General features: G+C 65.6%; 1 protein-coding gene across 6 annotated transcripts; it reads right to left on the bottom strand.

Moving 5' to 3' along the window:
- Nucleotides 1–600: 600 nt before the first annotated feature.
- TRABD (TraB domain containing) lies at nucleotides 601–9,930 on the bottom strand. 6 transcript variants are annotated; one of them, XM_081248267.1, is made up of 11 exons: nucleotides 9,824–9,872; nucleotides 8,897–9,147; nucleotides 4,784–4,851; nucleotides 4,495–4,573; nucleotides 3,930–4,096; nucleotides 3,596–3,736; nucleotides 2,915–3,025; nucleotides 2,680–2,819; nucleotides 2,247–2,437; nucleotides 2,051–2,162; nucleotides 601–1,935 (listed from the first exon to the last, which is right to left on the bottom strand). In XM_081248267.1, exons 3-11 carry the CDS (start codon nucleotides 4,814–4,816, stop codon nucleotides 1,758–1,760), a joined length of 1,152 nt encoding a protein of 383 aa, XP_081104393.1. In that variant the 5' UTR covers nucleotides 4,817–4,851; nucleotides 8,897–9,147; nucleotides 9,824–9,872; the 3' UTR covers nucleotides 601–1,757. The 6 variants fall into 6 exon arrangements, with proteins under 6 accessions (XP_081104393.1, XP_081104394.1, XP_081104389.1 ...); XM_081248268.1 differs by lacking the exon at nucleotides 8,897–9,147 and having other exon boundaries at nucleotides 2,247–2,419; nucleotides 9,824–9,930; XM_081248263.1 differs by lacking the exon at nucleotides 8,897–9,147 and having other exon boundaries at nucleotides 9,824–9,930.

The following is a 9,930-nucleotide window of genomic DNA, read 5'->3' on the forward strand; positions in this document are numbered from 1 at the left end:
CCCAGGCCACCCAGCCAGCACGCACCGGGCCCCTTCCACTCCCCCACATCCGGCCAGACCTTGGGGTTCCAGCAGGACCGCCTGGACCTGTGGAGAGAAGACCCCGGGCAGAGGGAAGCTCAGTAGCCCCTGGAGCCCCTGGCCCACCACGGGCCTGCCACCCACTCCTACCGGCCTTTGACAATGTGCCTCAGAGCTGGCCCAGGGAAGAGGGACACAGAAGAGCCCCGAGACCCAGCGCAGGGCGGGCGGCCATGCTTCCTAGGGGGCAAACACCGTAGAGAAGCGCCACCCTGCCGGCCTCCTGCCGTGCCCCCGGGGGGCCGGCCCACACGACTCTCCACACTCACTGTCGCCTTCCTGGGCAGATGTGAGCCGCCGGTCCCCACTGAGTTTTGTTCAAGCTGCTGGGCTCGCTCCCACCTCCTCCCCTCCGGCGTGCCAGGGTGGGGGGCTGGGCAGGGAGGGGAGCCCCAGGGTGTGGACTAGAAGGGAGGGCAGGGGTCCACAAGGGATGGGTGGGTGCCACCAACATCCTGATGCCCTTCCCCACCCTCCCTGTCACTTGAGTCCCATTCCCGCACACTTCACAAAGCAGGCTTCCAAAATTAGATTTTATTTCGGTCTCTAAGGGACATGTACACGAGCGTGTGAATGACAAGGACATGGCCCAGCCCAAGGCTCCTCGGCCCAGATTGTGGCCATGGGTTTCACCTGATTTAGACATTGAGTCAACACAGACACAACCAAACGTGGCCCTGGGCCCCTGACAGGATGCACAGATGCTACGTTGAAAACAGGTGACCAGGACACGACGCAAACAGGTAATGACCGGGGTCAAGTGCTGTATGGGGCCAGCTCGACCTTGGGCCCAGCTGCACCCAAGGCGGTTCCTGTGCAAACTGGCGGGCCCTGGTGGACAACTGCCACCCATCCACTGAGGGTCGGGGTGAGCCCCAGGTCCCACCACTAGCTGCACAGGAGCAGGTTCAACCGCTCGTGGGCCAGGCAGGCTCAACCCCGAGAGGGCGGCGGCCCTGGACTCCCCACGGCTGGAGGTAGACCACGGGGGCAGCTGGACGGGCAGTGGTTGGAGGCCAGCCTGGCTGCCCATGGCCGAAACTGACCCTCACCACACCCCTGTCTTCCTGGGACCGAGACTCCAAGAGAAAGGTGTTCTCTTCGTCCCAACCAGATTTAAGGCTAGTGTTTCCTGACATTTGCTTCGGTTTGTTTTAAGTTAAAAATACCTGAGTAGAAAAGTTTCAGACACTTTTAAAAGCCAGAAACGCACAACCTCTGTAGGCACAGCCATTGCTGGCGCTCACCCGGGGCCGCCGCCCCCTCAGGGGGCGCCAAGGAGCCACGCGAAGGGCTGCACGGGCCAAGCTGCCCTTCCCCAGCGCGCTGGCCCGGCACCCCCTGCGATGCGGCGAGAAGGCACAGTGAGGTCGGGGCTGGCCAGCTGTGGCCTGCCGCGCCTCACCCCTCCCCGACCAGCTCATCCCGGGCCGGTGAACTTCCTAGCGGCCGCAGGGAGGGGGTGGAGGGGGGCTGCTGGGAAGCCCGAGCTCAGAGAGTGAAATAATTCTTTATTTGGGCGGGTTGGGAGAGGGCAGGCGAGGCCAGGCTGGACCCCCATGGGGGGTGGCACCCAGGAGCTCCTCAGGGGGCCGGCCCCCCGTGCCCCTCGGCCGTGTCACAGGAGCAGCCGCAGGCAGCCCCCTGGACGGACGTGGTGGCTCCCTCTGTCCTTCCTACTTGTGTGGCCAGGCCTTGGAGGCCCTCTGCAGGCAGTACTGGGCGGCAGGCAGCGACAAGACCAGGCTGCTGGCACGGCGCCCCATCCAGTACAGGCCGTAGCCCAGGAGGCCCAAGAAGGTGGCCTTCACGGCCAGCCAGGACACTCTGCTGGAGACGGACGGCGGGGGGACACTGGGGGAGGGAGGGCGGGCTGGGCCTGGCTGGGGGACGCACGATCCCCCAGCCCCCAGCCCGGCTCTACGTGGGTGGGGTTGGTGGGACAGAGGGGTGGGCAGGCGGCACTCACGTCATTATCTCCTGGATGTTGAGGTCGGTGGTCCAGTTCTTCTCGATGCCAGGGACGTGGCCCATGCCCACAACGCCCACCACCACGGAGGGGACGCACTTCCTGGGCTCGGCTGCAGCAGGGAGAGACGCGTCAGCACCGCCCACCCGACTGGCCCCGGCGGGTCCCCAGCAACTGCCCGGCAGCCCGTCCTCACCATCAGAGGCACGGGGCAGCTCCAGGCGCCGGGCCGCCTGCCTCAGCATGTACGTCAGGTAGATGTCCCGCTCAGACACAATGGTGCGGTGCAGGTCGGGGAATTCGCCGATCATCTCAGCCATCATCTGCTCCAGCAGGTCCTTCTGCTTGCACCGCTCCACGTCATCCTTGCTGGGGGAGAAGGGCGTGCTGCCAGCCCAAGGGACGGCTGACCCAGGGCAGGGACGGCAAACCCAGGGCGGGGACCTCGCACCTTCTGGGATCCTGGCAGGAGGAAGGGCTGGGGAGGCCCTGTGTGAGGAGGCTCTGCCCAAGAATGACAGGAGCGTGCCGCAGGGCGGGCTGGGCCAGGCCAGGTGTGGACCGAGCGCTCTGTGGGCATCTCGGGCCACTGGCCACCATTCCCGGGCCAGGAGGCCGAGGGGTCCTACCTGATAGGGTCCGACAGGAAACACAGGCCCCAGGCCAGCTTGATCTTCTGCCAGAAGGAGAGGGCGGCGATGGCCCTCTTGAAGGTGACGGGGATAGGCCGGTCACCCAGATGGAACTTGCAGAAAGGCACCTTGCTGGCCTGGGCAGAGGCGGGGTGTTGGCGGGGGAGCCTCAGGCCCCGGACAGCTCCCAAGCGCTGAGCCCCCTCCGCCCCCCGGCCAGGCCCGGGCCCACCTCCTTGAAAGCCTCCCTGAACTCGCCGCCAGGGGCCATGCCCAGCTGCTCAGTGATGTGGGCGGACACCTTCAGCAGCAGCATCTGCATGAGTCCCGACATGACCCCGTTCTGCAGGGAGAGGCCCGGTCAGCCGGCGTGCGGCAGAGCACGAGGTGCCTGCGGCCCCGCGGGAGGCCTGCCCTGTGCTCTGGGGAGGAGCGAGGGCCAAGCTGACGTCCAGCAGGGCCTCACGGTGGGCGCCTCACCCACGGTGCACGCTCAGAGGCCCCTCCCGGCCCTTCAGACGACCTTCCCAGAGCAGGCCCCCCGCAGGCTGCGTGGTCTCAGATCGGCTGCCTGGCCTCTGCCCCGTGGGTGCCTCCTTTCCCCCCTCACCCCTTCAGGCCAGACCCCCAGCTCCTCTGCCCACATCCCCCTTGGGGCACCTGTCAGTGTGAGTGGACTTGGGTCCTCTGTTCAGAGCCCCTGAGCGAGGCGCAGTGGGGTTGCAGCTCTGGGCCACATGACACGCTGAGGCCCCACCCCCGCCCCTGGTGACCTGCCAGCGTACTCCGGGGCCCTCAGGGTCCCTGACCAGCTCCTGCCTTGGGGTTGGGGCCTCAGCCGCCTCTCCTCACTGTCCCTCGGGCCAGGGAGAAGGGTCCCGGACCAGAGTCCCCTTGGGGCTGGCACGCGCACCTGCCTGATGGCCTGCTGCAGCTTCTCCAGGCTGATCTCCTTGGCCTCCCGCAGCAGTGTGCGCTCGTCCATCTTCAGCATGGACACGCGGTACTGGCACAGCTCCACCACCACCACGTCAGGCTGCACCTCCCGGATGGTCTGCGATGGACACACCAGCTCACCGCGGGCCCCATGGGCAGAGCCACGCCGGACCCGGAGGCCCACCCCCAGGTTGACCCCACCGCCACTCAGCCGCCGTGGAGACAGCTCGGTGCTGGAAGCAACTACGGAGGGAGGGACGGCCCGGGTCTGCGTGTCCTGCAGCAGCAGCAGTGCGGCTCACGGGCCTCACCTTCACCACGTCCTTCTTGCTGTCGTCGCTGAAGTGGGCCGTACCCACCACGTACACACGGCTCCCGTCCTCGGCCACCAGCTCGGTCACCGTGCGCGGCAAGTCAGGCCGCTCCTGCCGCCTCTTCAGCTTCATCTCCAGGAGCAGATTGAAAGCGTCCACGTCGGCTGCAGGGACAGCAAGGCCCGGCTCGGGGCCATCCTCCCCCACGGGCGGCCTTGGCCTCCGGGGCGCAGGGACGGGGGTGCGTGCTGCCCCGCGGAACGCGGACGCACATGGGGGCCTCTCTGGGCCTCGAGCCACTGGTCCTTGCTCACCAGGACGTGTGGCCAGGCCCCACTCCAAGGGGAGCCCTCAGGCCGCCGAGGGGCCCAGGACGGGGGTGCTGTGCAGGGCACCCGGCCTCCCCACCTGAGGAGGGGGCTCCTGCCACAGCCCTGCTCGCGCTCAAGAGCCCCCCCGCCAACGCCCCAGGGTGGGCCGGGGCCCCTGGTCCACCACAGGCTCTGGAGATCACCCAGCCCAAGCCCCTCCCGCCCGGCACGGTGACCCAGGGAGCACGCACACAGGTTCTGGGGCTCTCCGGGGAGCACCCTGGGCACCACCTCCGAACCCCCTGAAGTCACGATGGGCTCTGTGTTGGCCTGCGGAGGGAAGGGGGGCGTTCGAGTGGCCGTGCTCGCCTCTCTGGGGCCTGCCGGGACTCGTGCGGTTGCTCCATCAACATCCCAGGAAGACCAGTGAAGGGCTTCTCTGCACAGAGGCCAGAGCGACCCCAGAGAGCCTCACGGGGGGGAGCCCCACTTCCCGCAGGCCCCGGCCCCTGGCCCCGGCCCCCCACCCAGGGTTCTGACCTCGCGAAGGGGCTGTTCCTCCTGCCCCTCCATGGCGGGCGGTGGCTCCCGGCACCGACGAGTGAAGCCTGAGGGAACACAGGACCGCGTCCTCACCTGGAGCCCCGGGGGAGGGCATGGGGGTCAGTGCCCCGTGGCGCCACGTCCATCGGGAATGATCCGTGGGCAGGACCTCGGCCCCGGGCACAGGTGATCTCGGGATCTGCGGTGCGGGGCTGAGGGCAGGCTGGGGACACCCGGGCGGTGAGCCTGAGTCCCCCAGGAGCAGGACGTGCCGCCCGGCCTCCTGCTCGCCCAGCAGGGGGTCACCCCGCGGGGACAGCTGGCCAGACCTGGATGCCTCCTCTTTGACTTTGGAATACAACACAATTTATAAAATTCCCTAAAAAGACAAAACCAGGCGGCAGAAGGGAACCTGTGTGCTGGGCTGGCGTGGAAGGCGGTGCGGCTGCAGCCCCGCTTTCAGGAGCCACATGTGGCGACAATACGTGTCACCACCAGCAGCATCACACAGGCGTCGGCACAGACTCAGGAGGGGCAGGGGGAGGGACGGCGAACAGCACAGGTGTGTCGGCGTCACTGAGAACTGAAACTTCTTCTGGTTGAAGAAAAGAGGCACAAACTCGAAGAAGCTGAGCTAGGAGCTGAGCCCCCGAGGTCACGCGGGAGCCGCTTGTGCTCTCCCCTCCGGAGGGGAGATGGGGTGCAGGAGCCCAGCAAGGCTGTTCTCACCAGAGAGGAGATCCCCGCTGGGCCCGGGACACGGTGTCCTGGACATCCGCCACATGGACTTCACCTGAACCTCCCAAGGTCCTGCCGGAAACTCAAACCAGAGTCTGACAGCCTCCGGTTCCAGCTCTGAGTTTAGAGCCGGGGTCTGGCAGCCAAAGGACAGGGGGCTTGGCACCTGCGGGTGGGGCCCGTGGGAGAACCTGACAGGTGACTGGACACCGTCCCGTGAGGAATGGCTCTAATTTGGTTTCAGTCGTGGGCGCTATATCGTGAGTTTTTAGAGTCCGTGTCTGTCACACGTGAACCGATGGGACATGCCGGGAGGCCCCATGCGGGCAGTGGGACACCCCCGGGGCGCCTGTCAGTTTCACTGTTGCACTTTCACAACAAAGAGGAAAAACAAATAATAAATAAACACGACACTAGGTCAAGTTCCTTCCCCCTTGTACCCCGTGACCCTGAGCCCAACCCTAACCCGGGCTCTGTTCCCAGCCTGCTTGGAGCTCCACTTCCTCGCCTGCGGCCGGGAGGACCGGCTCGGGCAGGTGGCTCAGCGCAGGGGCAGCCCATCCCAAGGACGGCTGTGCCTTCTGGAAGAAATGAGGTTGGGGGAAGGGTCTGGAAGAGAAACTGGCTCAGGACCAAAAGGGGGCAGACCCTCCAGCGGAGAAGGATGGCAGGCAGAGCCGTGGGCCTCTGCACAGGGCAGGGGAGCTGGCTCTGGGGTCTGAGCCCGGCCTGGGCCCCCGGGCGCCCCGCCATCGGGGAAGGAGCCACAGCACTGGGGGCGCCCAGTCCCCATGGGCAGCGGCTCACCCGGCCGCACCACTCCCAGGGCCTCCTCCTTCCCACCTCACAGACGGAAGCGCTCCACTGATGCAAGGCACCGACCGAAATAGAAACAGGAAGCTGTGTCTGCTGCCGAGCTGGGGCCCGCCCGCCTCTCAGGTTCCCGAGCAGGCCCAGGAGTGCATCCCCCCCGGTCCGCTTCACACAAGGCTGCCAAAGTACTAGAGAAACTTCTCAAGGAAGCGACCAGTGCTGTCCTGGGAAGCCTGTGTGACAGGCGGTAAGAGGAGGGCCACCGAGGCCTCAGCCTCCCTCCCAGAGGGGTGGGGGTCACAGGTCTGGGTTGGCCCTGCCCTTGCCCTCCCTGCACTTGGCCTGGCCAGGCCAGACTAACCCTCTGTCCCCAGGGGGCAGACGAGCCTTGAGCGCCGAGACGGCTGGGCCCCCAACCACAGCACCAGGACCCAGGTCCCCTCGAGCTCGCCGGGGTGGGCGCCTGGTCTGGGAGGGGTCAGGCAGGAAGGCCACCGAGGCCCCTTCAGGGCCAAGAGCCTGTGATTCTGAGCAGCGTCTCTGATGTCACCCCCTGCACACACTTCCCAACATCCTGATTTCCTGCAACGTCAGCCGGGGCCCCTGCTGATACCCTTGTAGGACGTATCGGTAAGTTCAGGGGGTCATCAATCCCTCCTCCCCTAGGGAGCCCCGCTCACCGTGATGCATTTTCAAATATTTACGGCTGGGATCTGAGCCTCTCTAAATATTTACGGGAGGGGAGCAAAGGGCCCAACGCCATGGAACCCTGGGCCCGGCCTCCATCTCCCACACCCGCAGGCTGTTTCTGGCCACAAAATCTCTGGACGACGGGTCCTGGCAGCTCATCACACCACCACAGGCTGCAGCGACCAGCAAACCCCAGGCTAACAGCCTCGCGGGGAGATCGACGTGCCCTCTCCTAAATCCAGGCTCCAGCGCCCAGCTCCCACCAGCCAGCACAGCCCCAGGGAGCCCGGAACCAGGCTTCCACCCAGCAACCTGGCCACGCTGCGGCCACCAACACCGAGACCCTGGGGAGCCCGGCACAAAGCAGACCCTTCTGCCCAATCCAGGTGCTCTCCCCCCCAACAGGTGTCACTGCTGAGCCGGACTGTCCACGGAGCACGGCCTGGGGAGGCATCAGGCTCAGCAGTGCTAAAGGCCTCCTGAGCCTGGCCACCAGAGGCCAGTCCTCTAGGCGGCTGCCAGCACCCGTCCTACGGGGGACGGCCACAGGGTTGGCCAGATCTCAGGCTGCTGCTTGGTGCGGCGCGGCCTTGGGCAAGTGGTTCCAACCCGCCAGGCTCTTAGCTCCTGCCTTTAGGGCCGAGGTGGTTAGAACAGCCACCCAGCCACCCACGAGCAGCACAAGGCGTGCCACACTGAGATGTCACCTCAGCTTCCCTCTGCTGGGGCATGAAGAGAACCAGCACCTGGTTTCAGGAGACTCGTCCACAGAAAGGGACACCACCCTTATCTGGCTCCACGTAGGTGACAGCGCCACCCACACGCTTCTAGGAAAACGAACTCCAAATCCGAGGGAATCCCTGACCCCCATGAGGACCTATCTTGTCGGGTTCACCAGAGAATGCACCTGCTCACAGGGCAGGGAGAGCCCCACTTGCGTTAGGGACCCCCAGGGAACGTGTCAAGGTGCTCTTGTTGGATGGGGTGTTAGCGTAGGAAACGGTTTGCTGGGTGCCCCTGGCAGGACAGACCTGAGGATACCGGACAGTGCAGGCTGCGTGGCAGGCCACGGGCTCCCGCCTGCCCAGCCCAGGCAGCTGTCCCCTTCCAGGGACAGCTATGGACTGAATTGTGTACCCTCATAGTTTGAAGCCCTAACCCCAGTGGGGGTGAAATTAGGAGGTGGGGACTTTGAGAGATGGTGAGGGTTGGGTGAGGTCATGAGGCTGTGCCCCAGGATGGGATCAGAGCCTTCCTGGGAAGAGACCCAGGAGAGCTGCCCGGTGAAGATACAGTGAGAAGACAGCTGTCTGGAGGCCAGGAAGAAAGACCCCTCACCAGCAACCAAATCAGCCAGCACCTTGATCTTGACTTTTCCGTCTCCAGAACTGTGAGAAAACCGTTAAGCCCCCTTCAGTGGTATTTTGTCATGATCACAGAGCAGACTGAGACAGCCATTCTCTCTCATTCACCCCTTTAAAAATTAGGAAGCCAGAAACTACCTCCCAGACCAAGAGCTGACCAGCACCGGATGGAGTTCCCAGAAAAAACATCTCCCAACCACCCCACTAGGCCTGCTCACAAAGCCAAGGGTTCCAAACTGGACAGACTAGCGGGCTGAAGAACTGGGAGGCAGCAGGGTGTGGCCCAAAGCCCTGACCCCCTACACCCATCCCCACATCTGAAGTCTGGGCACCTTGGCCACCGAGACCCTCCTGGGTCTGGCAGGCTCTGCTTTATGGAGGTGTGGCCGAGGGTAGGACGGGGGTAGAGGGCACATGCCAACTCACACCTGAGCCGGAGGCCTACCACACCCGGCCAACCCTCTTGGAACCTGGACTCTACCCAGTGCTGGGTCCCCACACTGACCTCCACTGCAGGGCGCTGTGTAGGGGCCTGCCCGCCCACCGTGCCAGGCCCTCTCCTGGCTGCAACATCACCGCCATCCTGTAAGGCTGACCAGTGGCCCCAAGGTCAGGGCTCCCTCCCAGCCACACAAGGGGGGCAACAGCGGCAAAAGGGAGAGGCCCAGGGAGAGTGGAGCCTGCACAGGAGCGCGCCGAGCTGGTGGCCTGGACATCTTCCTCTCCAGGGGACCCCGAAAGCCAGGAGGATTCAACCTGGAAACCATCAATCTCCTGATGAGGCTGCCCTGACGCCCAAAGTCAGCCGAGGACTTCTGAGTGAGTTCCTCGCTGTCTTCGGTGTGCTTTGCTTTCCTTTCTCGGGACAGTTTTCACAAAGACGCATACGTGAACTCTGTGGTGCTTTGTGGCATGTAAGTTATGTATCAGTAAAGCTCTTCACAGATACAAGGTAAGTAAAAATCTACAAGGCCTCGGAAGTTTGGTCTCCTTTGCTCATATGGCAGCCCTGCTTGCTCGGCTTGAAGGGCAGAGGACTCCGGCACGCAGAAGGGCCCAGGGTCTCCACCGAGACCCTGCCACCGCCGTCTGGGGAGGAGGGGACCCTGCCCCTCACGCCCGGTCCCCCGCCCCCGACTCCGGCCGACCCCGCCCCTGGCCCCGACCCCCGACTCCGGGCCCCGCCCCCCGGCCCCGCCTCCGGCCTGCGCCATCCGAGCCCTCGAACCCTGCGACCCTCGAGGTCGACTCCGGCCCCGCGCGCACTCCTCGGAGGTCGGGGCTGATCCTTCCGGCCCGAGACCTCACGCTTGGGGGCTGGCTGGGCCCGGCCCGATGCGGGGCAGCATCCGACCTGGACCGCGGGCTGACCTCGACCCGCCGGGGCCCCCGCGCGCCGCCCCCCGCCCCAGGCCCGTGCCGCGCGGCGTACCAAGGCGGGGCGGCGCTCCTCAGCCGGCCTCCATGCGGCTCGTCGCTCCACCAGACGGGGCGGACCGCGGCCGCGGGGCGGGGCGGCCGGACGGGCCGGGGCCGGAG

This window comes from Mesoplodon bidens (assembly GCF_964165515.1).
Source record: "Mesoplodon bidens genome assembly, chromosome: 11".
Lineage (NCBI taxonomy): Eukaryota > Metazoa > Chordata > Mammalia > Artiodactyla > Ziphiidae > Mesoplodon > Mesoplodon bidens.

What these genes read in the sequence shown, in the direction of transcription:
- TRABD (XM_081248263.1), bottom strand. Translation starts at nt 4,816, where the DNA reads ATGGAGGGGCAGGAGGAACAGCCCCTTCGCGAG. An exon ending in CGGAGAGCCCCAGAACCTGT is followed by an intron (nt 4,097 to 4,494) that starts GTGCGTGCTCCC and finishes CTGTCCCTGCAG; the next exon opens with CCGACGTGGACGCTTTCAAT. An exon ending in AACATCCAGGAGATAATGAC is followed by an intron (nt 1,936 to 2,050) that starts GTGAGTGCCGCC and finishes TCCCTCCCCCAG; the next exon opens with TGTCCCCCCGCCGTCCGTCT.